Source organism: Astatotilapia calliptera, chromosome 6 (genome assembly GCF_900246225.1).
Source record: "Astatotilapia calliptera chromosome 6, fAstCal1.2, whole genome shotgun sequence".
NCBI classification, from domain to species: Eukaryota; Metazoa; Chordata; class Actinopteri; order Cichliformes; family Cichlidae; genus Astatotilapia; species Astatotilapia calliptera.
In genome coordinates, this window is record NC_039307.1 from 29,929,676 (window position 1) to 29,955,540 (window position 25,865).

The following is a 25,865-nucleotide window of genomic DNA, read 5'->3' on the forward strand; positions in this document are numbered from 1 at the left end:
AATATTGAAATGAAAGAGATGTCAATATATTATTTTGTCTCAAACTGAGTACACTGAAACACACACACACACAAAAAAAAAAGTTACCTCCAGTGCTATTCCACTATAGTTACTTCAAAAAATAAATAAATAAATAAAAATAACAGCCTGCCATGAATGGAAGAGCAGCACACAAGGGAAGGATTAAAAATTATTTACACAGACTTTATTATGATATTTGGTACAAAGTTTAAAATACAAATGCATCCTAAAATCCATTTTGGCACTTCATTTTAAAGGAACTGTAATGATTTGTGATAGAGAAGCCACAACCGTCACAGAGCCGCAGTACATCTGAAACATCCTGGAACGAACCGTGAGCCTGAGTGAGTCTATTTCCCTTGGAAAGATGATCACCGGTGTAAATGTAAACAATCGTGGAGCACACAAACAGAAATGATGGTGCTGATGACATTCAGTCTCAGCATCATTTGTGGATTTTATTTCGTGCAAGAGGAGGGGAGAGAAAAAAAAAAAAAAAAAAAAAAAAAAAAATGATGAGCACCTCAACTGCTGAGCACCAATCACACTAAAGCATCCTGATGAGGTCACAATGGTGATAAATGTGGTGGTTGAGCCACGTGGCTCTGAAACAAAGTGATCCGGTCCAGCAGTGTTAATGGGATATCTCTGATGACTGAGGGTAGGTCTTCGTGTTGTAACGGATAGATGACCACACTGAGTGCCGGGCGCTCTGCTGAGAACCTTAAGAAGGAAAAAAAAAGCCAGAAAATACACAAAACGAGTGAAAAGACCCCACAGGTAAAACTTTCGACAGAATATGCCCCCTAGCTTTAAATACATGAACACAGTCACCAACCTGTCCAGCAGAGCTTTCTGCAGCGTGCGACACATCACTAAGGTGCCACCCATGAACATGTGGCACATGACGACATGGCAGCACCGCTCCATGAAAGTTTCTGTGGCTGATGGGTCAAAAGTGCCACAGCGTGAAATAAGGCAGACGCGCTGCAGTCGGGAGCAGCAGGACAAAGCCTCGAAGAACGACGCATTCGCATTCAGGTAGGGCTGCTCCAACCTAAGAAACAGATGCACGTGGTTAGTTATGCATCCATCCATCTTCATCCGCTTTATCCGGGGCCGGGTCGCAGGGGAAGCAGCCTAAGCAGAGAAGCCCAGACCTCCCTCTCGCGAGCCACCTCCTCTAGCTTATCCGGGGGAACACCAAGGTGTTCCCAGGCCAGCCGAGAAATAATCTCTCCAGCGTGTCCTGGGTCTGCCCCGGGGCCTCCTCCTTGTGGGACATGCCCGGAACACCTCACCCAGGAGGCGCCCAGGAAACAGTCTGAGATTTGTCCCAGTTCAGAGTAAAATAAAGAGCAGGAGTGGGGAACTCCAGGCCTTGAGGGCCGGTGTCCTGCAGATTTTAGATCTCACCCTGGGTCAACACACCTGAATCAAATGATTAGTTCATTACCAGACCTCTGGAGAAATTCAACACATGTTAAGGAGGCAAGTTAGCCATTTGAATCAGCTGTTTTGGATCAAGGACACATCTAAAACCTGCAGGACGCTGGCCCTTGAGGCCTGGAGTTGCCCACCCCTGATATAGACCAATTGGACAACTGGAAAGTGAAAATCCTATTTGTTTAAAAGCCTCTCAAAACCAAAACATAATTCACAAATTACACTTTACAGGTAATTAACATTAAATGCTTTGATTGAAGAGAGTCAAGGGCAGGTCAATTTGGTCAACTTTAAAATGTTGGGCAAATTTTATTTCCTTAATGTTTTTTTTCTCCAAATTAACAGAAAAAACTGAGCCAACTGTCTGCTGGACAGTCATACAGGTTAGTGCTTCTTAGATGAGATCCTCTCATTTGCATATATGAACCTAACAGTCTATAGGGGGCAAAAAAGATAAATACGAATAATATTTAAGTGATGTTAATGTTCTTGCTTCAGGTGTATGAAATCAGACAGTTTTAAAGCACATTTTCATACTATGAGCATACTTCATACTATTATATAAACAAAGCGAACACAAAGTCATCTTCTTACCTGAGCTCCTGTAGCTGCGTGCACTGTTTAAGTGTGTCCAGCAAGGCAGCGGTGTAGTTCATGGTTTTCAGCGAACCCAGATTGGCGAGGGATAATACTCGCAGGTCTCTGCACTGCTTTGCCAGCTGTACCAGTCCCGTTCCCCTAAGAACTCCAGGAAGACCAGCCAGAGTCAGGCGACGCAATTGAGGCAAAGCCTCAAGCACCGCCAAATGTGCGTCTCCAATTCCTCGTGCCCAAGCGCACATGCCACGAGGCTCCACGCTTGCACGAGTGCACGGCTCAAGCCGAGGCAGTGTGGAAGCAAAGCCTGGACCGATAAGCTCAAAGGTCTCTAAAAAAAGGCAGCCAGCTAACAGCAAAGCGAGCCCCGATGTGCTGTCCCCTGACACAGAGGACTCTGAGGCAGGCTTGTAATTCTGGAGGCCCACACGAGGAACCTTCTTCAATCCCTGGAAAAGCGGAGAGAGATGAGTGTTCTGCATTTGCGTGTGATTTGTATTTAAACCGTCTGACAGGGCGCAGGCAGGGAGAGTGAGAGACAGCAGGTGTCTGAATTTGGCCAAGCTGGCACACAGGTGGGTTTCCCCTTCCAGCCCAGGTGAGTTTTCATGATGATAATGTGTGTGCATCAAGTTTAGGTATTTAATGTTGGAACAGCTGTCTGCCAGCTGGCTCATTGTCCCAGCAGCCAGCTGATCTTCCACAATCCTGCACTCCGAGTAAGGAACGTGGTTGATCCCGCTCAGATTCAGACTAACCAGCTGCGTGGCGTCTCTTACACCACTGTTCAACAGCGACTGGAACACCTGTGGCCACAATGCCGGGCATCGGCTGAAGCTAAGGTGTTTGGGGCTGTTTCCTTCCAGAGCTTGCTTGAGCGATGCAGAGTCCAGCCATGACCGAGGGAGCTGCAGGGCAACCAGGTCGCCCCGCTCACCCAAGCTCTGAGCCACTGAGGGGGCAGCAGGCCAGGGAGCCGGGTTTGGGCCGGGGATGGACACAAGGAAAACTCTGAGATGCTTCGGAACGTTAACGCTGAACACTGCCAGGTATAGGAGGAGCAGGGTCTGGTTTACCTAAGAACATGACAACACAAGCGCGTTAATTAAAGCCCATATAGGAACAGGTTTCATGGACATAAGCCCCAACACACTCACCTCTCCTGGAGCCAGCCTGGCAGTGAACTCCTCAAGCTGTTTGTAATGTGGCACGCTGCTCTGACCGACCATTAACTGACAGCAAACGCCGACACCCTCTTTGGTCACATCTGGGATGTCAAACTGCAACATCAGCCTACAGTGCAACGACAAGCAAATGCACACAACACTGTATCATTTAAATATCATACATTTGTTTTTTAAGCCAAAGACACAGCTGTCACATAATTTACAAATGACAGCCATTTTATAGGCTATTTATAGATTTTTTAATTAGACATGTTCCCTCGTTATGTCATGAAAATTAAGCAGATCAAAGAAAAATCAAAGTAAACCTATCAGAGAGTGGCTGGATTAAAGGACTGGCAGAAAACCTCAAGGAAACGCAGTATGGTGGTCCAGAGAGCCAAAACCTATAAAAACTGACATTGTCCAAATATTTCTAGACTTTGAAGAGGGCCGCTCCTAAGCATTTGAAAGGGGTTTAGGGAGGGAAGGGATCAAAAAACACAGTTGGGTCAGGGCCAACATCCTTACTTGCGGAGTTGGGCACAGCATGGCACTACACCGTAGCTTGGTGTCAACAGCATCTGCCTAAGCTCTGACAGGCGGCTCAGTGCATCCACTGCCTCTGAGCTGAGCTGAGCAGAGTTGAAACCTGGTGCCACGTCAAAAGCGAGGGATTTGAGGAAAGCGAGGGAGGAGAGGAGACGGGACAGGCGAAGTGAAGTGATGCGACAACCGGTGACATCTAGGTGCGTCACTCCTCTGCAGCGTGCGATGTGCTCCATGGTGGAGCCAGATAGCCAGTAGCAGCCATTCAGGCTCAGAGACTGCACATGATTGGCCAGCTGCTTTAGTATGCGTCGAACCAATGCGTCATCAGCCTGGAGAGAAATAAAGAACAGAGTCTATTTAATGTTTCATTAGAATACAACTTGCTGTTACAGAGGCATTTTCTTTTTTTAAATACATGGAAAGTTGTACACATACATGAACTTGAATTTTGCAGTAAGTTACCCAATAATCCTCAGACAGGCTGACATGTGTGAGCAGGGTCTTGTCATGGCACAGCGTGTTAAGCTTCTGGCAGACATTTGCCACATTCAGCAGCAGGTCACACACTGGAATATGGCGCAGGATGCATAGCAGGATTTCATCAGACAAATCTGACATCCCCACGGACGAAGAAGACAAGGTATCCTCATCGCACACAGCCTGAACCAGACAGCACACAGTGTCAGTGACAGGCGCTTTTAGGCCATTTGGAGAATATTAGAAAATTAGTCAATTAAATTCCTTCTAGAGGAATTTAATTGACAATATAATTTATACCATGACAGTATTATTTTATGTAGCTGTTGTACAGCTCTCCTTTTAATGCGTCCTGTTTTATTGTCATTTTTGTACGTTTTTTTTTTTTTTTAAACAATATCAGGTATGTGTTAAGTATTCAATTTACTCGATCAGAAACAATCATTTCTCCATGGTTTATCTTTATTCATGAAGTATGACCCCCACTATAGCTGAAGCATTATTTAGCAGAAACAAAATAAAAATGAAACATTTTTAATAGAAAATGGCAATAGTGGTCCCTGTGCTCCAGGTTATTTTTTTATTTGATAATACCACTTCGGGACAATACAACCTTTTAATGGTTTTAGTACCAGGGCGTTTGAGCTTAGCAGGTTTTCTCGATAAAACAAAACAAACAAACCCACACGCGCACACACCAAAACGCACTTATTTCCAGCACACTGCCGACGCCGGTAAACCAAACTCGGGATTAAAAAAATAATTGTGTAAAGTGTTTGGAGCATAACCTTACCTGACCGGCGTTAACATTTTGTCGCTAACGTTACTTTGAGCTGACCTGCTCAGCAGCACCGCTAACTAACTGTGAATGCCGTCTTCACCAACCTGTAAAATCTGGTAATCCATGCCGTCTGAAACTCCGCACACATCCCCACTCATGTTTTTTTAAAAAAGGCTCATCCACCCAGCTGGAGCTTCATGTTCCGTGAATCTGCTGCGTGAAACCACAGGCGGCTGAACGTTTGTGTTACCGTTAGCTGCACGGACGATATATGCTGTCGCACGTGTCGGACATCTTTTTGCGACGGACACACTTCCTGCTGGTTCAATTTACACAATAAAATACAAATTATTTTGTAAAAGTTATTAAATAAAGTTTTGTATTTTTTTTTATAGATGCTATTAGATAGATATAAAAAAATATACAGGGCGATAACAGAGCTGTCTTCTTTTGCTGGCTGCTCCCTTTAGGGGTCACTACAGTGAATCAGGGCCAGTGTCCTTCAGGTTTTAGATTTGTCCTTGATCCAACACAGCTGATTTAAATGGCTAAATGACCTCCTCAACATGTCATGAAGTTCTCCAGAGGCCTGGTAATGAACTAATCATTTGATTCAGGTGTGTTGACCCAGGGTGAGATCTAAAACCTGCAGGACACCGGCCCTCAAGGCCTGGAGTTGCCCACCACTGCCCTAGAGGTAACATATACCAGACGAGACAGCAGGATCTTGCTGTCCACAGTATCAAAGGCAGCAAACAGGTTTAGAAGAACTAAAATGGCAGGGCTGCCAGAGTCAGCAGTTAAAAGCAGATCATTAAGAACTCTCAAAAAAGCCATCTCTGTAATGTGACCTGACACTGACTGAAACTTTTCCCACATACTCTGTTTGCTTAAAAACATTTTTTTCCAAGGACCTTAGACAGAAATGGTAATTTAGAAATAGGTCTGTAGTTAAAAAAAACAGCAGGGTCCAGGTTCTTCTTTTTAATAAGAGGCTGCACAACAGCATGTTTAAAGGCAGCTGGAATACAACCAGATGTAAGGGAACTGTTTATGAGAGGAATAGCTGGTTCCACTGAATCAAAAGCCTCTCGAGAAGACAGTCTGAGGGAGAATTCAAAAGTCTCATATGCTAAACCAGTCACAAATCACAAGTCACCAGTCCTGTTTTCATACATGCCCCACCCTCACATATTACTTCTCCTGCACTCCTGACTTTGGCATGCAGACTGATAAGAGAGTTATGCAGGATTTATTGAATATTCACAAATCTAAAGTATTGGTAAGACAAATGTATGCCAGCTTTAGTGTTAAACAGAAAGATAGTAAAGTTTCAGTGCAGCAGTCTTTATATTTCCTAATGTATAGAACTATATAACATCTTATATATTTTCTAAAGTCATTAATGTAAAAAAAGCTGATTGTTTCCCATAATCAGTTATTCACATGATGGCACTATAAAGAAAATTTTTGTAGTAAAGTTATACTCCTCAAAATCCATCTTCAGTATTTAGCCTGCCATGAAGGCTGATGACTGTAAAATTTGCTGTTTAACTCTTGACAGCAGTCAGACTGAAATGTGTGTTAAATTCTTTTTTTTTTTAAACTGATTAAAGAAAAATCTTGAGAAAAGAATCTACAGAATTCACATAATACAGTTTTTGGATGGAGGCTTTGATGCATCAGTGTTTGTTGCATGTGCAGCACCTTATACTGACATGCAAACAGTAGCCAAATGGGCTCCAGCCATCAATGCCATTCACGCCAAATGCTTATCCCATTTCTTAATTTAGACATCCTTGATTCCTTTCCTCACATGACCCCCCAAGTCCTTCCTACGAGCTGCAAGCTGAAGTGTTAAGACAAAAGCAGGCTTTGGTTCTTGGATTTGTCATTTAAGACACTATTGTTTCAGTCATATTTTTGCCAAGATTAACATGAGACAGGTGTAGCTTATTGTTACAGCACACAACTACATTTATGACACTGAAGTCACAAGTGTTGCCCCTGAAATTAAGGGTGCAGAGTTCATCTTTTATTAAATTTTAATGTGCAAACTGAACCTACTATCCACTATGGTTTAACTTCCAGGTGTCACACTTCTTGACTTTTGCCATTTATACCAGCAAAGCCTCTGTCTCTTCCAGATGCATTTTACTAAGTTTAATAAGCTGAAACAACTTTCCCAGAGTGCAGTTTGAGGCCAAATGATGAATAGGTTACTTTGATGCATTCAACATAAAGACAAAATCAGACTTGAGTCAGACATGTGCGCTTTATTGGGTTGTTGTGTACACCAGAGGCTTAAAGCCCTATGCACAAACCTTCATACACCTCAATACAAGGTACAAGCCTTGTCTTTTGCATGATGACAAAAACAAACTGGACCAAGTATCATTTAAGGCTGAAAGTACAAAAACAAAACAAGTTTCAGATTACATAATTTACATATTAAGCAATACTACAGTTCTGATGGGCAGCGAGCCCACCAGAGAATAAACCTTCATAGAGGCAAATAAGGTGGTGAACAAAGACAACTGGAATGACCTACACAAACACGACAATGGATATCATGTTTCTCACACATTCACACCGCCTGGGATGCTCCGTACTTCCTGCAGAGTTTCTCCCCATCAGGGGGCATGGTGCCATAGCCAGAGTGATGAGGGAAAATGGAAGAGGTGTAGGCTCAGCATACACCAGTGTGGTGGTGTAGGCATGTATGCTGAGCTAGTTTGGGTTTGTAGCAGTGTGTTTTGGTGGGGGTGGGGACAGTCTGTTTAGAAGCACTTTCTGTGGACGATGCTGGGGCCGGACTCATCGTACTCCTGCTTGCTGATCCACATCTGCTGGAAGGTGGACAGAGAAGCCAGGATGGAGCCTCCAATCCATACAGAGTACTTCCTCTCTGGGGGAGCAATAATCTGCAAGGGCAGAAGTAGAGTTGTCAGCAATGAATACAGTCCATTTATTATAAACTTATAATAAAACAGACAGAACAAGAATTTTACCTTGATCTTCATGGTGGTGGGTGCCAGTGAAGTGATCTCCTTCTGCATGCGGTCAGCAATGCCAGGGTACATGGTGGTACCTCCAGACAGCACAGTGTTGGCGTACAGGTCCTTACGGATGTCAACGTCACACTTCATGATGCTGTTATAGGTAGTTTCATGGATACCACAAGACTCCATACCTGTGGAGAGTTGGAAAATTAGGGGTTAAGGTTAGCCTTGCTAAGGACTACTTTTTACAAATCACAGAAATCTGTCTTAAAACTGACGCTGCTTACCAAGGAATGAGGGCTGGAAGAGAGCCTCTGGGCAACGGAACCTCTCATTCCCAATAGTGATGACCTGTCCATCAGGCAGCTCATAGCTCTTCTCCAGGGATGAAGAAGAGGCAGCAGTTCCCATCTCCTGCTCAAAGTCCAGGGCAACATAGCACAGCTTCTCCTTGATGTCACGCACAATCTCACGCTCAGCTGTGAGACAAGAAAACATTACAGTTAAGATAAGAAAACCCTGAAAGCCTCACATCATGTCTCAAAAACCATCCTCATGCTCACCTGTGGTAGTGAAGCTGTAGCCCCTCTCAGTCAGGATTTTCATGAGGTAGTCTGTGAGGTCCCTGCCAGCCAGGTCCAATCTGAGGATGGCATGGGGCAGAGCGTAGCCTTCATAGATGGGCACAGTGTGGGTCACACCATCACCTGAGTCCATGACAATACCAGTGGTACGACCAGAGGCGTACAGGGACAGCACTGCCTGGATGGCCACATACATGGCAGGAGTGTTGAAGGTCTCAAACATGATCTGCAAGAACAGCAGGAGAAAAGAGATGATCAGTGAAACTAAAAGCCAAAGTACTCTGAAATAAGTTTCTGTGTTAGTTCAATTGTACAGAAAGAACAGCACACTGGGTTGAGTATTATGCCAACTACAATAGAAAACTGCTTTGTTACACTGACTCTAAAAGTTAAAGTGCAGCAAACTGCTCTATTATCATCCATTGCTTCATGCAGACACCCGTGTAGTTAAACACAAGTCTCAGTCTAATTTATAAACAGCAGTGCCCATGCTGCAGCTCATTCCTGATGCATCACAGTGCAGAGATAGAAACCTGAAGCATCTGCAGAGCTGAAAAGATCAGTCGAGGGCAGAGGAAACCTGGAGGGTTGAAGGAGGATGAGGAAAGACAGATTGAGCAGGGGAAGAAACACCCGAGTGGCAACATAGTTTCCTGTTGTTGGGCACTGCAGCTCAACAGTTTCCTGACTTAGGGGGAAGTTCGTCAAGGTGTCAGCTCTTGTTACCTGCGTCATCTTTTCCCTGTTGGCCTTGGGGTTCAGGGGGGCCTCTGTGAGCAAGACTGGATGCTCCTCAGGGGCAACTCTCAGCTCATTGTAGAAGGTGTGATGCCAGATCTTCTCCATGTCATCCCAGTTGGTGACAATTCCATGCTCAATGGGGTACTTGAGGGTCAGGATTCCTCTTTTGCTCTGTGCCTCGTCACCAACATAGCTGTCTTTCTGGCCCATACCAACCATTACACCCTAGGAATGCAAAGAGCAGTGTGATTATGAAAAGGTCAGCAGTTATAAGGTTACAAGGTATGTGAGGTTTATTAAGGAATATGTACCTGATGCCTGGGGCGTCCAACAATGGAGGGGAACACAGCACGTGGAGCATCATCTCCTGCAAAGCCAGCTTTGCACATTCCAGATCCGTTGTCAACAACGAGGGCGGCAATTTCGTCTTCCATTTTCTGTATGAAGTAGTAACAGGAGGAAAGGATTTTTAATCCTAATGTTCAGCAGCAGTGTGCGATACATCTGGCAGACAGCCTGGATGAAGTCTTGCAGTTATTGAGAACGGACGCTGGATGTCGCAGTGGCGCAAGGTTGAGTCCTAATCCAGAGCTGAGAAACAAAGGCAGTTTCTCACTCGGGCTGGCCATGGCCATATAAGGCAAAAGTGAATGCAGCTTAGAGACTGCTGTAGACCGGCCCGGAAGCCGCCCCGCGTGTCGCTAAACCTCAAATGACACCGACAGGCGACCACTCCCTTCACCGAGCTCACCACAACCGTTAACCACACAGAAAACCCTTTAGCAGCTGAACGAACTTCTACAAATCACAGTTAAATCTGATATATCTGAACGTCGTGACTGACGCATTTGCAAGGTTACACGAACAAAAAGCCAACTTCGCACATTTATTTGAAGCAGACGCACCAGGATTTGCACATTAACTGATAGCTGCAGTGACACAGCAAAAACCTTTAATTTCAGAAGCTCTACTTACAAAATTAGTAAAGTCTCTATAAGCCTAATCCATCTAATCTGCATTTGCCTGGTCTGGTGTTTGAATGTTTGAAACCGGAGACACCAGAGCTGCAGACCTGCCACAGTGGATGCTTACATGTAAGCGAGAAGGTCAAGCTTTTTTCCTTTAACACGTAGTCTTGATTTGTCGGACTACAAAGTGATGACAGCATCGAGTGGCAAGGTTATTTCACACCCACTTAAACATAAGCGGCAACATGTCACCACATTTCTAAACCGAACCGTTACATGGTTAAAACTGTGGCGGTCAAAATAATAGGAACACTGTAAAGCCTAGCAAGTGGCTTCAGCTTGAAATGAGAAAACGACTTGGTTCGTAAGCTAAGGAGTGATATATATATATATAAAAAGAAAACACTCGCTGTTCAAAATGTTACATTAAAGCGTTAAAATATGAGGAAGAAACTTCCACCGACATTCCGCAGTTGTCTTACCTGTGTGAGGGAGGGTTTTCGGTGTATGAGAACTGTGACTGAGCGCTACACTCCGGTAGGATGTAGTGTCTGAACTTGACTGCAATGAAGGCCAATAAAGTGGAGGATTTTTATGAGGGCTCGTGCTGCAGCCCCTCTCCATAAAAGGAGAACTTTCCGCACGGCGCCCGCTGATTGGTTCGGCTCCATCCACTGGGTGTGGCGCATGCAGATCATGGTTTGTGCGCTCTGACATAGCAGTGGGGGGACAAGTTCCACTAAACTAACCCATATACCTCCCTAAAAGTTATCAATCCGGGGTCGTTCAGTGTTCAGTAAACCTGCTGATTTTTTAAAACTGTCTGCCATAATGTGATAATAATACATAAGTGGGATACAGACTAGTGGATGACAAATCCCACAACCCCTGCTGCAAAGCACTGAATGGTCCCTGAGCATGTATTAGTTATTACTTTAATAGACTGAATTAATCCAGCCTATAGTTACGTCGTTTTTACATCCTCTACATTGTGACGGTGCCAGGATCATCCTGATTATAGCCTCAGTGATATAATATACCCATGAATGAGTGCTCTTAATTTTATTCACGGGGTCAGGGAATGCTTCAGAAGAGGATTTCACCATTCCATTTCCCATTTGTTTGCAGGATGCTTGTTTGTGGTGACAGGACTGGGGATGGTGTTTAATCTCAGGGTCACTGACAGCACGGTTAACCCTCTATCTGGCTCTTCTGCCCCGGCACACCAGCGTCACACAAACACAAACGCACACAGTGCAGACTGACAGTAATGCATGTATCCAGGCTGAATTGCGGTAATGTTTAGGGCATGACTGTAACGAGACTATATATATATATATATATATATATATATATATATATATATATATATATATATATATATAGTCTGTTAACTGTTAAATCTTTTTTCTTTTACTATATTTTATTAATATTTTGCTCTTTACTATTTTTTACTGTACCAGTCTGCTGAGTGACTGTCTTCTGCTCGTCAAATACATTTCATTGCAATGTTGACCCTGTGCTAACTTGCATATGACAAATAAAACTGAAAACTGAGACTGTAAATGTCTTACCTTTTCATCACCTCGCAGGAATTGTGCAATTGAGTTTACGGGGCTAATCTTGTGAATGACGTGTGATAAACAGGCGTGTTATTTTCAGAACATACTTATATTAGGTGTCAAAATAAAAACAATTAGGCCTGGATTGATTACTCAGGAACATGATTCACTTCTGGTATGCATACAGCCTACACACAGGCAGGTATTTCACACACCATTGTTTGCCTCTGGCCTGAAACTATTTCAATTCTTTGTTGATTTTTTTTTTTAAATTTTTATAATGAAAATCCTCCTCCAAGGCTCATTTTATAAGTTGACCAGAGATTAGGTGGCTGGATGGGCTTTAACTCAATAAGGGCACCGGACAAAGCCTCATAAACTTACACTCGGAATTCTCACAGGCCCTGTGTGTTCCTAATAAGGATATATGGGAGCTGGATCACCAAAAGGCACAGGAAGCAAGCTTTTAAAGTGCCTCACTTCTACAGATGGAGGAAGTGACCACACACACACACACACACACACACACACACACACACACACACACACACACACACACACACACACACACACACACACACACACACACCTAGGTGTAGGTAGGCAATCAGGTGATCAGAGAACTGGCTTTTCCGCTCAGCATTATCCTGCTTTGAATTGACGCTAAACACACACACACACACACACACACACACACACACACACACACACACACACACACGCACGCACACACACCAAGTATAGACCCAGGGCACCACCATCCCTTTAAGAGTTCCTTTGGATGACGTCCATATAAGGAGATATTGGAGAGAGTCACATGGGGGGAAGAATGCGCTGCTCCGGTCATGTGACCACTCTGAGGAAATGAATGAATCTCCCTTTTTAAGGCCATGTTTGTCTGTTACCGCTCACATTTTCTTATGTATTCTTTATCCGATTTATGTTTCAATCACAGTTTTAAATGATTAAATGTATCTTACAAAATAATCTTTTAAACTTTGTTCTCTATCCAGACAGTAGTTTCTCAATCTCACGCCTTTGCTTGAGCAATTTCAAAACTAGGCAGCTGCATGACTCATGCACGCATTACAACACACAAATGTAGGCACTCCCTCCCTGCATTGCTCACTCACACAGTCAGAGAAACTCACAGTCCTGGGTAAGGCCAGCTCTGACTAAGACCGTATATGGAAGAAGCTGGCAGGTAGCTTCTGTCCACTTCTCACTCATCCCCTTCTCTCCCCACCCTCTTCCTTTAAACTCCCACTAAGTCTCCAATTCAGCCACTCTCTTTTTCTGTATGTGAGCACCATGTGTGCTCAGTATGCATACTATACCTGTTTCAATCTTCACCATGTTTCCAGTCGTTTAATGGTCACATTTCAGCAGAGTTTCATACACAGCATTGAGGGGGCGGGGCTCGTGTATGTGTGGTATGAGAGAAACCGCATTTAGTAAATAATAGCACATTTATTACTGTGAAATAACAATGCATCTCATGTGTATAATGTAAGGCATTAGCACGAAGTCTTCGGTCAACCTTTAAGCTTACTGAATTTTTAATTCTAAAATATTATGTTCTATCTTAGAGTCACAGGGACACACAACCTTTCTTTTAGGCCCCTAACAGATGAGATACAGGGCTACAAGATTAGGAACAATAATGATATGCAGTATTATGCTTGCGTCACCTCATTTCTTTATATTTTGTTTAGGCAAAAACAGAGTTTGTACAATTCTAAGGAACTCGAAAGTCAATACTTTGTATGACAATCCTTACTCTCCAACATAGTCTGAACTCTTAGGCAAGCTTTCTCATACTTTAAGTAGTCTTCAGGAATAGTTCTGGAGGCTTTCTAAAGGACATTCAAAGCTTTCTTGTTTCTCTGTTATACTGCTTTTTGTTCTGTTCTCTGTAAAGATGATCCCACACTGCTTCAGTAATGTTGAGGTCCAGCCTCTGGGGAGGCCGATTCATAATCTTTCATTGTGTGTTTTTCTACCCAGGTATGCATTTACTGTATTAGGTGTGTTTGGATCACTGTCATGCTGAAAAATAAACTTGTTGCCAATTAGATGCTTTCCAGATGGTATTGCATGGTGGATCTAAATTTGACAGCACTTCTTCTGTGTTCATAATTCCATCAATTCTGACAAGATCTCCAACACCACTGGCTGACAGAGCCTCCAATGTGTTTTACAGATTAATGTAGACACTCACTGTGGTAGCGCTCTCCCTACCTCCTTCATAAAAAGACAATGATGTGAACCAAAAAAAATACATAAATTCCAGTTTGGATTTACCCCTTCATCAGACCTTCTGCCACTGATTTTCAGTACACTTCTTATGAAATTAGGCACACGTCACCCTTTTCTCCCAGTTTCCTTTCCTTAACTATGACTTCTTGACCTTTCCACTGATGGATCAACTGGATCAGGTGAAGATCCTGATGCATCTCTCCTGTCAGGAAGCAGCCAGTGTCCAAATAGGAACTTTGAAGAAAGCCTGGAGAACTATTGTTCAGGACCACTTGGAAAAATTACAAAAAAGTCCTGCTCCTTGGAAGCAGGGGTGGTAACTAAACATATTTCAGCTAGTACTTAAATCAATTAGCCTGTACTAAAATGTGAGAACATCTTTGTGTTTTTATCTTATTATTGTATTCGTAAGTGTAAAGTCTTCAGTTGTTATTGAAAGTAAGTAGAGTATAAATATCCTTTGATGGCTTTAATTCCAAAAGTAAATACAATATATTGATGCCCTGAGTAACAGTAGAACATTTTCCAAGACCTTGTACCACACATGACAGACATGCAGTTAACATCTCAGCATCAGAAACAGATTTAATCTTTCAAAGAAAGGTGTACACATTTATACATTTACTGCCTTACTTTTTTATTATTATTAACAAAACACAAATATTTTAACTTTACAATGCATTAATAAACTGTAAAAACCAGTGTCAGAACAGATTGAATCCTCCATATGCAAGTCAAGCAGTCCAGCTCTTCCCCATGTCTACAAGCTCCATGCCTTCACAGTAGGACCGTGGTCGTGACACCCTGACCTGGTTTCATAGAGAAACATCGCATCATTCAAACTGTGAAACCACACAGACATTTGTATCTTACCGAAACTCTCATGGAAACCACATGTACAGTCACACACTCACTGTGGGTGTCCTGTGAGAAGCCAGTTGCTGCAGAAGTGGAAATGGAGTCCAGTGAATGGGTTCCACTGGCCAGCTACACACTGAAAGGTCACTGGCCTTACCCGAGTCCAGCACACCATCCCCCATGCTCATCTCACTCCCCCTCCATCCATACTGGGAACTACAGGATGCAAAAGGATTATTTACATTATTTAATCACTTCAAGCTCAAATTAGTAGCTATTTTAAGCAACAGTTAGGGAAGTGAGTAGTGAAATCTTTGAATGAGTGGGTTTTTAGAGAGATTACTTATTAATATTTAAACTAGACTCAAGTGTATTTTGCATTTATGTACAAATTATTATGTTGTGTTAAGTCCTGCAGTTAATTATGGATAGTTCATTTCATTTCCTATCCAGTTCAACTTATTCCAAACTATATGAAGTGAGTTTAGTTTGGATTATTTTGGAGGCCCAGTCCACTGATGCCCTAACATCCTACTTCTTGGAGAAACCTCTGCTGCACATGATACATTCATTAGCGTTAGCTGCTGTGGGCACTGGCAATTAAAAGCACCTCACACACATTTAGAGCTCACGCTAATGCCTCAGAGTTTAATTAGAAACTCCATTTCAACATTAACTCTCCAGGAACTGACTAGAAATTTGGACTCTGTGCTTATGAATCAAAATCTGACATTTTATTGAAACTACCATGTATTAGTGAGACGCAGAGGTGGCGAACAGAAGGTATTTGCGACTTCTGCTGAAGTGCCAAATACTGCATGCTCTCTAATGGCAACTTGAGGCTGGCTCCAAAAGCGAGTCAATGTCCACAGATTCCCATCCATGTTAAAATGGCCAGCTTTACAGCCTTAAAAAACAACAACATGTCCACTACAAAAATAGATTGTCCCCTCTCCAAAACATCTATACGGTGGGTGATTTATTAGTTTCAATTTCTTCTTCTTATTTTAATAATTGATTTATCGGGCTACTAGAGTCTGATATTCCCCACCTGACCTGGATATATGCTGTTGATGCCATTCTGGAGCATTTGGAGAGTGACTGGGACATGAATAACTTGAGCCGATTATATAATATTTTATTACAGTGTATTTCTTACTAGGCAGCTCATTCTCTTGACAACGATTTCTTTAAAGCTATAACACATTTTGGGGTAAGACTGAAAGAAAGGCAGATTTGAAATGTAAAAGGGAAGTCAGAGGTCAAATGTTACATGATATTTGGATGCAAGCTATGATGTGAGATTTACAATCCCCATGTACCAGGACCATTTCCTAAATGCTGCCAATGCAAACACCGGCAGAAGAATTTTAAGCAGTTTTAAGATAAAATACATTTTATGAAAGTTTGACCTTAGGGTCCAAAGTAACATGGGATTTAGAATCCGAATATAGAATTCCTTATATTCCATATGCTGTCAATACAAAAAAAAAAAAAAAAAAAAAAAAAAAATGTCAGTAAGAAACAGTTTTAGCTTTACTGGCTTTAAAACATGTAAATATTCCAAGGTGACCACAGTGACCATCACTGATAACTGTGAACCAAGCTTGTTTTTAAGCTTCAAGAGTGGCATTGGTGAGAACAGAGAAGCTTTTCACTGAAAACTCTCCCACATTTTGGAACACACAACTCACTGTCAGACAATGAACACTGTGTGTGTGTGTGTGTGTGTGTGTGTGTTGTATATACCTGTGGGGGTAGATTGTGTTGATTCGTGTTCCGTGGCTGGGGCAGGTGGAAGCCAGTGACAGCGTGTCGTCGTGGTAACAGCAGGGGCGGTCAAGCGCTCGCAGATGCAGCAACTCATCGGAGCGTGTGAAGGCAGGATTGTCCAATGAGTCTGCTGATCCCGCCCACGAGCGCAACCAGAAGCGACCTGACAGCTCATCAAAGTGGTTGAATCTGCGATAGCTGCGCAAACAAAATCGTGAGAGGTCACAGGGTACAATGCTTGTTGTTGTTGCTTCTCTTTGCAATCTGGGTTTTCCTCTTTTTTTTTTTTTTTTTTAAACAATTGTGTGCCAGCTTTAAACGTTTCACATGAACAAAATTTCAAGAAGGAAAAAAAAAAAAAAAAAAAAAAAAAAAAAAAAATCAACCTAGTCGATGGGAGACAGCCCTTTTACAATGTGGGGTCATAACTTGAACCTTATCTCTGTGGCATTGATAGAAGCTCTTATTTTACCCCTAAAAAGAGTTTCTTCTTAAAAGCTCTTCACAAAGCTGCTCAGTTTCACCAAGGAACAAAGAACTCCTATGACAGCAGAAAGGTCGGAGATGACCCCGCTCATACAGATGATGTTATGTTTCATGAATGAACTGATGTGTCACAGTGACACATGACTGCTCCTTGCCAGTGAATAACTTTCCATTTACCAGAAATAGATCAACAGGTAAGAAGAAACATTAACAGATTTGTTTAAAACATTGCAGATCAAGAACAATATAAAACTATACCGCTTAATTACCATTTAATGGGCACAGGTGATTTTTTCCAAGTTATTTTAATAGCATAAGTTCCACTTATAAACACCTTTAAAACCCAGCCATTGCCCTGAAACCAGTAGTTGTCAGCAGTTTTGTAATGAACTCTAGTTTACAACCAGGGTTTGTGTATACTGGCAGGAGATTACTGCTCTAAGATGTATAAAGTTATAAAAGGTAAATCCTCCCCATTATTTGTATAAAAATCCTCTGGAATAACTTATTTTAGGCTAATTTTAAAATATTTTCCTGTGCTAAATTATATGCTTTGCAAAGTTTCTCTAAACTCGGGCAATCATCAGCTACTTGGGATGTTTAAAAAGATGACTCCAAAGAGGCCCCAATTTCCTGGAAAACACACATTTCCTACTCTAGACATACTGGACTTAAGGCTTAGCTTCAGACTTATTACTTCCTGTCTGATCTTTGTCTTTGTACATGCTCAATATTCAGTCAAACAAACAGTATCTTGATTAAGATCAATATGCTTTTGCCTCTTGCAGTCTCAGTTTGTTATTAAGGTTCAAATGAAAAGTGCTTCGACACAAGAATCCTTGTAGGTAGACTTTCATGAAGCTGAATCCAAGTCTCTGCACGCCATCATATTAGAACCATCCAAAACCACAAGGTCATTTTTTCCAGACTACACTTGGAGGAACACCCGAGGTTTAAAAACAAACATTAATATGAAAAGAAAGTACACAGAATTGAGATTGCATTTATGCTGGATTTACTAATATTACCATGCATACACCTCTAATATTAGTTGTGTAGGAGGCATTTCCATTCAGGAACAACTAATAGGTTTCCTCATCTCCTGGCCCAGCACCCTAATGAAACATGTCACAGTATCAATGACTGTGTCTGTGTGCTCAGCTGTCAGCATATGTGGAGGTTAGACATTCAGATTGAGCCAGCAATCCAGTTCCACCTTCATCCTTAGTATGTGCGTTGTCAGCTAGACTGTGCCACCTAGTGGCAATGAGTGTTTACAGTTACTGAAGAGCATGTGCGTTTATGTCAGTCTCTGGTTTTTCTCTCATGGATCACAACAGAATACTTTCACCTATTGTGACTACTGCGATTTACTGTACGTCACAAATATGCACGTTTTTACTATAAATTTTAAGGTTTATGGAAGTACTTATCATCCAAAAAAAATGTAACCTTTGCAGTAAAAACCACAATGGATCTAAAAGCAAACAAGATGTGACTGAAGAGCAATCTTTCAGTTTTAATTAATATATAATATATAAATATAATAATAAAAAAAATCCACTGTGGTGGTGCAGAAAGGCAAAATTAGAAAAATTGTATAATTAACAAAATATGCATACGCCTGAACTTTAGGTGCGTCTTAATAAAAGCCTTTTCCTACCTGCTGCGAGTCTGGTCTACTTTGGCCTGAATCAGAATTGCTCGATAGCGTCGCACTGCCACAAACGCCAAAATGATGATCACTGTCACTATGATGAGTAAGATGGCAAGGCACGCACCAATGAGACGTGCGCGGGTCATCCTGACATCGCACCTCTCACCCATGAACCAGAAATCGTCACCTGCAAGGCAGCTAATGCCCAAATACAAGTCATTTACACATGCAAACAAAATATGCCTGGGTGAACAAAAAGATTTGCTTTTCCTTTTAACGTTCTTACCGGCAAACTGGAAGCTGGTGTGGATGGTGTGTGCAGATGCCGTGATGGTGGCAGTAGTCAAAGTGGCAGACTGAGGAACAGCTGTAGTTGGCAGTGCCAGGCTGGGAAACACACTTATATCCTGCAGAGCACTGCAGCAACCAGTCACAGATGTCGCCCTGCAGACCTGAGGGGAAGGCATGTTTAAAAAGAATTAAAGAAAATAATAAAGGTGGTGCCATTTTTTTTTAATTTTCTTATCATAAAGTGATCTCATTGTAATGATATATGCATCCAAAAATCAGACAGGCACTGAAGTTTTTAGTAGTCACGTGAATATCATGCAATTACACATTAAGCTAATGTGTCACAAGGCTGAATTTTCAGTTGTACTTGAGATACTTGAGACTTAACTTAACAATTGTTGATTAGGTTCTCCATTAACCAGCTGATAATGTTTCTTATTTGGTCTAAACAGTAATCCGTATTTCAAAAATTGTTACAAGTATGTGCACTGTATGGACAAAAGGTTACATCGCTTGATCTTTGAGCTCAGGTGTTTTCAGTCCTGTGACCACAGGTGTGGCCCTGGACTGAGTTGTGAAAAAAAAAAGTGTCTTTCTAAAGAGTTAACTGAATTCAAGTGTTGGACTGTTATTGCAAGGATGGTTTCATTGCAATAATTCAATTTGTCAAATCTCTTCCTTCCAAGATTTCCACCATTTAAAAGGGATCTCCACACCAGGTAGTTGTAACAGTCACCAAAGTAACCGATCACATAAAGTCACAAAGTGGTGAGGTACATAGTGTGTAAAAGTCACCAACACTCCGACTCCAAACTTCCTCTGGCATTAACATCAGCACAAGAAATGCGCATCAAGTGCTTCATGACATGAGTTTCGATGGCTGAGCATCCCCTGAAAATGGAAATGAACCGGCCACATTTTCAGTATCTTAAAGGTTTTACTTTATCACCTGGAGAAATATAAAAAATTTATTAGAAAGTTTCCCCACTTTTAGAATAATTCTCATCTTAAAGCTACATGACATCACTCTTGCTTTTCTGGTGAAGATGTCTGTAGCATGTGCTCTCCTCACATGTTATGCCTCTAACAAGCTTGCAGTACAAAAATGAATCACTGAACCTACTGCGTTTTTTACCAAATGACTATTTAAACTACACTGCAGCACTTCTGCATTGTAGATTTTTTCTGATGCCAAACATTAAAATGGAAACAAATAAAATGACTCCACGCTATAGTAAAGAAGAAAAAGTTTGTTAGACCAAGCCAGGTAGAATAATTAGATTTTTCATAATTAGATTTTGAGCTTAACTGAGTCAGGCTAACTGAGTTACGATGTTTACATCAGTTTTCCTGTATCTGGGTTAATTGAATTAAGACGTTAAAAAAAAAAAAAAAAAAAAAAAAAAAAAAGGAACTTTCTCTCAGGTTAATGAAGAAACTCAGGACATCTTGGTGTCAATTTTTGACATTGATGACAAACACAAACACCCAGTCTTCTGCAGAAAGATGACAGGAAATGAACAGAAAGATATTAAGAACAATGTGCATGAAAAGGCAACCAGACTCCTCCCAAACTGCTCAGCCACCAGGGCTTCAGTCAGCTGCCTGCAGACCGGCACCTGAACACGGGCTTACCTCCGACTGTGATGTTGGTGATCCTGGAAGTCCTGAATGTCCTCTTGTTGCGAACAGCCTGGGCTAGTCCAGTACGCTCCAGCAGTGATGTGGGTTCTGTTATGCTGAGCCACTCCAAAGCTCTGCTGGTTTTGAACTCCAGCAGGCTCTGCACTGCACGGCCACTGGAACAAAAACAGAACTGGAGATTTACCTCCTTTTACGCAACTTTCTGTGACCGATCCCAAAGCATAACCCAATTACAATTTCCACTGTGCTTTAGTTAGATCAAAACATTCCAGTTGGGAAATTATCTGAGCCCTGTTGAAAAACTGAGGGATGGCTAATAAAATTAATGTCGGGAAAGCAACATAGAGGTTAGAGACCATTACATAATTTAATGGACACTGACTTTAGTTTCCAAAGTCCCATTAGCTGCATGGGTAAAAAAAAAAAGGTTAATACTTAAGAAAGGGGAGAAAAATGCAGAAGGATGATGAAGAATTTATTATGTTTTTTTCACATTTTTTCCCCTAATGATGTTTAACTCTGGTGGATTTTTGTGGTGTTTTAATTGTGTTTACTTATGTCTGAGAGTTTATATCTTCCCCTAGCAGAAATGATGTATTTAACGTCCCATAACCTGGGATAGGAAACACACACAACTGAGAAATGGACAGTGCATATTGAGAGACAAGGTGGAGCTAATTGAAATCTAGAAAGAGCCTGGAGGTGCCTTTCATTTTCAGCTTGTCTGCACCACCTCACCTGCTCCAGACTCCCAGCAGCCGGCTGAACCCCGGGGCTTTCTGTAGGTATGGCTTCATCTGAAAGAAACCTTAATTGAGAACTCTGTAAAAACTACTCAGCTGAAGTCAAAAATACTTAATTATTTGATTATTTCTGCTTTTTTGTGCCAGTGTGTGTTACTGTACAATCCCTCACCCAGGTAGTAGTGTCGTTCTCCAAATTGACATTTGAAGCCAACATGGGCTCTTCTACAACTATCTGCAGCAGCAGCTCAACTGACTCTACTGGACAGAACAAGTAAATAAACTAATTTCAGGACTTCTGGATATATAATCAGGATATTTACCTAAACGTAAAACACTTCAGTGGTGTTTGGGAAGTACCTCTGATGGCAGCAGGCTGATCTGGCACGATGTAGAACTTGGGACTGTTTGTGGAGCTTCGAGCAGGTGTGGAGGTTAAAGCAGAAGAGGGCTCCTGGCTGGGATGCATGGTTGTCTGCTGTGGAGGTTGCTGTGGTAGTCCAGATGTGGGAGTGCGTGTGGTCGTGCTGCTGGAAGACCACTGCCAGAACTTATACTTTTCTACTTGTTCTTCTCCAGCTCCATGTCCATAATCTAATGTTACAGTAGAAAGGAGAGGAGTATGTGCAGTAGTAGTAATAATTAGGGGTTGGGATTGGTTACGTGTTGGTGACATATTAGTAGAAGTCTGAGGAGGCGGGTGATTGTGTGTAGGAGGTGACATTTGTGGAGGTGAAGGCGTGGCTTTGCTGACTGTGTGGTCCGTGGTCTGAGACACAGACGAGGTTAAAGCAGGGTGTGAACTATCAGGAAATGTACTGTGTGTGTGGAGTGTGTACAAAGCTGTAGAGGACTCTGTGGATGTGGTGGAAGATGAAACAGCAACAGCAGTAGAATCTGTGGGCGAGTCATCACGTAGGAGTGTGTGAGCAGGATGCAGAGTGTATGTCACTCCAGTGGTTCCTGTGATGGCTGAGTTTTGGGTTACACCTCCCACGGTCAGCGCTGCCCCGGGTGTAGAAGAAGAATCGGTGAACCCTGAAGTCCAACTGTAAGCCTTGGTAATACCAGGTGGGGAAGGGATAGTGTTTCTAGTCGGGTGCGCATCAATGATATTTCCGCGTGCACTTTCTACTGCCGTTTGTGTCTCTTTGTCTGTCTGTGTAAATAAAGATGACGTGTAAGCAGAATGTGTGGGGCTCTCTGTGCTTTGAGGAGAGTCTGTTAGACTCCTTGAGGAAAATGGGAGCGTCATCTCAGTTTGTTCAAACTTATCAGGCAACTCAGATGTAACAGTCTGAGCAGCAGCAACAGATACAAATGAGTTAATTTGACTTATGTTTGGATGAACTGGATCAGCCTCCACAGTGCTAACAACGTTGTTGAGCTCTGTGAAGTGGGTGTTGAATGAATGAGTGCCGCTGTAAACTTCTGAAGATGATGATGATGCAGTGGGTTCAGTGTGGGTTTGTGCACTGAAGTCATCCTGCAGTGTTTTGATGGAGGATTTTAAAGGGTCAGAAGTGACAGCAAAGGTCAGGTCAGAATTATGTCTGTCTGTGCTTCTCTGGCTCCTCCAGGAATGAGGCTGTTCATCTCCAGATGTCCCACTAACACCCACACCATGTGCGGTTATGCCTGTATGACCTGTCCTGGAGGAAGATAGCTCAGCTGGAGCAGAAGTACGGAGAGGAACGCTGGCGCTGGACACTCTTTGATCCATTTGTGTGGCAACATCTTTGCCTGTGTTTTTAGATGTCTGAACGGATGTATCTTGTATAGCTTTGTCAAGCATGAGAGCTGAACTACTGGCTGTTTCCTCTGTCAATGCCATCAGAGTTTGAAGGCTTTTTTCAGTCGGGTTTGAGGGTGTGCTTGTATTGGGGCCTGCACTGAGTCCATGCTGAAAATATGGGTGTGTTGTATTTCTGGCAGCCATGGGCCCATCGGTGAGGTGAGCAGCTCCAGATGTTTCCGCTCCATTGTTTGGTTTTTCCTCAGGAAGAGGGAGAGTTTCCCTATCACTTCTCCCAGCGACAGGGAGTCCCTGCTGGGGTGAGGTGGGGTTCAGCAGTCCTTGATCCAGAGAGGAGGCACTAGACACAGACAGAGGTGCAAAACTCCTCTCCAGACCATCGTAGGTGTGATCTCTGCCCTCCTTCATGCCTCTCGTCACTTCTTGATCAACAGGAGGACTATTTGTAAAGCTGGTTCCTGTTGGAAACCATTGAGTGGGGTCTAGGTCTGGATGTTGGGTTGAGTGGTCCTCCGAGGAATTCCTCTCATCTTCCTGGACTGGAAAACCAGGAACAAACACAATAACAGAGAGAGAGAGACAGGGTGAGAAGAGACAGAGTGGAAATCACAACAACATAACATTGCTCTGTGTAACACCACAGAGGGAGATAAGATCTTTCTGACAGATTCCCAGCTCACGGCACAGTTGGAACAACACATTTTCACAGCATGTTAAGTTATATACTGCTCAACCTGACTCCTACTGTAAATCATGAATATATTTCATGTATTCACTGAGAACATCAGGAGGCAGAAACAGCTCTAAAAATACCAGAAATAAATGTCATTATGATTCTCGTGATAGGACTAAGCAGTGGCTGGTTATTGTAGGAATGTTTTCTCACCATAATAAGCCAGCTGAACTGCATTTAAAGAACGTCCTGCTCCTGTCCAAGTGAGGGCGGCTTTGTTCTTGTCACAACCAGACAGCAGAGCCTCGCCCCCGCTGACCAAGGCTCGATCTTCTTCCTTCCAGACACAGCGCACCGATATACTTGAACCATTTTCCAACCATACTAACTTCAAGAGTACCTGCCTTCCCAAAGGGATATCTATCACCCAAGTGCAAACTGAAACCTGTGAGGTTTTGTTAGACTGCAGAATCATGAGGTCGAGACTGCTGCTGTTAGTAAACAGTCCAGCCAAAGTGAGATTGATGTGACCAGAAGACTTTTGGTCCAAGCTGACATTTCCACCACAGTGATGATATGAAGAGGCCAGCGCTTTATCTGAGAAGAGAAAGAGAAAAACCTTGTTAGACTTTTACAGCTCAAACTGCATTTGTGGGAATAAGCTGAGGGAAGTACAACCAAAAGGATAATTTAAACAGAGAATTTCAGAGCTTACAGAACATCTTATTTCCATTGACTAACCCCAATAATATTGAGGTTGATCCGAGAACAAAACGCTATTCCATACCGACAGTGTGCATATCACTTTGATTTAGCCTAATTTAAAGACAAAAGAATAGCAAATAGCACAATAACATCTAACATGTCAGCGGCGGGCGGGCGTTCTTACCTGTTGTGACGATAAAAAGCAACAGACAGGCGTGGAGCTGCATTTCCAATGGTGAGACATTTCAGTGTAGGACACCCTTTTAATCCAAAACACATGCAGTTTTTTTTACACTGACAACATGTACATGTTGCGAGGAGGACGAGCAAACTGCGCAAATGATTAATGAGCTCCAGTCTTTCCTGTGGACTGTCCCTGAGAGAGAGAGAGCAGAGAGGCGTCAGAAACTTTCCTCCTCCATCATTTCCTTGTAACGGAAACCGCTGCGCTGTCAGGGGCACAGCGCCGTACACTCACCTAAATTAAACACACGTGTGTGTGAGAGGCAGCCTGTCCTGTACTGCAGAATGGACAGAGGCTTGCGGATGGGAAGGTTTTACGCCGCCTCCAGGCTGTTCCACACGACATTTCAGAGATGAGAGGAAGGAATCCAGTGCGTAAAGTCTACACAGGAAAATTACCGCAGGCGGCATGGAGGCATGAGAGGGAGCAGTTCATTAGAGCTTTTATACTTACGCCCCACTAGGAGTGCTCGAAAGACTAAAAATGAATGCTACGAACACGTAAACAGGTTTTAAGTCTATAGGTTCAAAAAAAGTTTAGGAAATGCAGAACAAATGAAAATATACCGGGAAAGCGGATGACATCATTTCTCAAACATGTGGGAGAAAATGAACTTTGGAGGTGTCTTTGTAATCAGAACGTGTAAGATCTGTAAACACATTAGCTTCCTCCCCTATTTTATAACACCATGACACCCCCATGGACTGACTTGTGAAGAAACGGTTGCTTTCTACAAGATGGTGACCCGAAAATCAGAACCACATTGTACAGGAGAAATTTCCACACATTTAAAAACAAACAATCAAAAACAATAACAATCACACAGGACACAGTTTTGTTTTATTCATATAATGCCAACAACAATAACCACGTCAAAGCACT

The 25,865-nt window shown here is 42.6% G+C and overlaps 3 protein-coding genes across 6 annotated transcripts; all 3 read right to left on the bottom strand.

Moving 5' to 3' along the window:
• Window positions 1-517: 517 nt before the first annotated feature.
• On the bottom strand, window positions 518-5,561 carry fbxl18 (F-box and leucine-rich repeat protein 18). 2 transcript variants are annotated; one of them, XM_026171588.1, is made up of 8 exons: window positions 5,463-5,561; window positions 5,142-5,353; window positions 4,242-4,439; window positions 3,759-4,108; window positions 3,222-3,357; window positions 2,062-3,140; window positions 860-1,078; window positions 518-744 (listed from the first exon to the last, which is right to left on the bottom strand). In XM_026171588.1, exons 2-8 carry the CDS (start codon window positions 5,193-5,195, stop codon window positions 588-590), a joined length of 2,193 nt encoding a protein of 730 aa, XP_026027373.1. In that variant the 5' UTR covers window positions 5,196-5,353; window positions 5,463-5,561; the 3' UTR covers window positions 518-587. The 2 variants fall into 2 exon arrangements, with proteins under 2 accessions (XP_026027373.1, XP_026027372.1); XM_026171587.1 differs by having other exon boundaries at window positions 5,142-5,356.
• Window positions 5,562-7,293: 1,732 nt separating this feature from the next.
• On the bottom strand, window positions 7,294-10,919 carry LOC113024469 (actin, cytoplasmic 1-like). Its single transcript, XM_026171592.1, has 7 exons — window positions 10,815-10,919; window positions 9,676-9,801; window positions 9,350-9,589; window positions 8,603-8,849; window positions 8,327-8,518; window positions 8,049-8,230; window positions 7,294-7,961 (listed from the first exon to the last, which is right to left on the bottom strand). Exons 2-7 carry the CDS (start codon window positions 9,796-9,798, stop codon window positions 7,818-7,820), a joined length of 1,128 nt encoding a protein of 375 aa, XP_026027377.1. The 5' UTR covers window positions 9,799-9,801; window positions 10,815-10,919; the 3' UTR covers window positions 7,294-7,817.
• Window positions 10,920-14,712: 3,793 nt separating this feature from the next.
• Window positions 14,713-25,394, bottom strand: LOC113024468 (mucin-3A). Of its 3 annotated transcripts, XM_026171590.1 has the most exons (12): window positions 25,218-25,394; window positions 24,924-25,115; window positions 24,248-24,631; window positions 21,966-23,900; window positions 21,778-21,866; window positions 21,601-21,659; window positions 20,854-21,017; window positions 19,214-19,379; window positions 18,934-19,125; window positions 16,761-16,982; window positions 15,068-15,227; window positions 14,713-14,962 (listed from the first exon to the last, which is right to left on the bottom strand). In XM_026171590.1, exons 2-12 carry the CDS (start codon window positions 24,964-24,966, stop codon window positions 14,888-14,890), a joined length of 3,489 nt encoding a protein of 1,162 aa, XP_026027375.1. In that variant the 5' UTR covers window positions 24,967-25,115; window positions 25,218-25,394; the 3' UTR covers window positions 14,713-14,887. The 3 variants fall into 3 exon arrangements, with proteins under 3 accessions (XP_026027375.1, XP_026027376.1, XP_026027374.1); XM_026171591.1 differs by lacking the exon at window positions 25,218-25,394 and having other exon boundaries at window positions 21,778-21,863; window positions 24,924-25,191; XM_026171589.1 differs by lacking the exon at window positions 25,218-25,394 and having other exon boundaries at window positions 24,924-25,191.
• Between the last annotated feature and the right edge of the window lie 471 nt (window positions 25,395-25,865).

What these genes read in the sequence shown, in the direction of transcription:
- fbxl18 (XM_026171588.1), bottom strand. Translation starts at nt 5,195, where the DNA reads ATGAGTGGGGATGTGTGCGGAGTTTCAGACGGCATGGATTACCAGATT. An exon ending in ACGCAGCTACAGGAGCTCAG is followed by an intron (nt 1,079 to 2,061) that starts GTAAGAAGATGA and finishes TCTGTTTCTTAG; the next exon opens with GTTGGAGCAGCCCTACCTGA. An exon ending in CAGAAAGCTCTGCTGGACAG is followed by an intron (nt 745 to 859) that starts GTTGGTGACTGT and finishes TTCCTTCTTAAG; the next exon opens with GTTCTCAGCAGAGCGCCCGG.
- LOC113024468 (XM_026171590.1), bottom strand. Translation starts at nt 24,966, where the DNA reads ATGCAGCTCCACGCCTGTCTGTTGCTTTTTATCGTCACAACAG. An exon ending in TCAGCCTGCTGCCATCAGAG is followed by an intron (nt 21,867 to 21,965) that starts GTACTTCCCAAA and finishes TGTTCTGTCCAG; the next exon opens with TAGAGTCAGTTGAGCTGCTG. An exon ending in CTTCTCACAGGACACCCACA is followed by an intron (nt 14,963 to 15,067) that starts GTGAGTGTGTGA and finishes CTATGAAACCAG; the next exon opens with GTCAGGGTGTCACGACCACG.
- LOC113024469 (XM_026171592.1), bottom strand. Translation starts at nt 9,798, where the DNA reads ATGGAAGACGAAATTGCCGCCCTCGTTGTTGACAACGGATCTGGAATG. An exon ending in CTTCCAGCCCTCATTCCTTG is followed by an intron (nt 8,231 to 8,326) that starts GTAAGCAGCGTC and finishes AACTCTCCACAG; the next exon opens with GTATGGAGTCTTGTGGTATC. An exon ending in CCACCACCATGAAGATCAAG is followed by an intron (nt 7,962 to 8,048) that starts GTAAAATTCTTG and finishes CTGCCCTTGCAG; the next exon opens with ATTATTGCTCCCCCAGAGAG.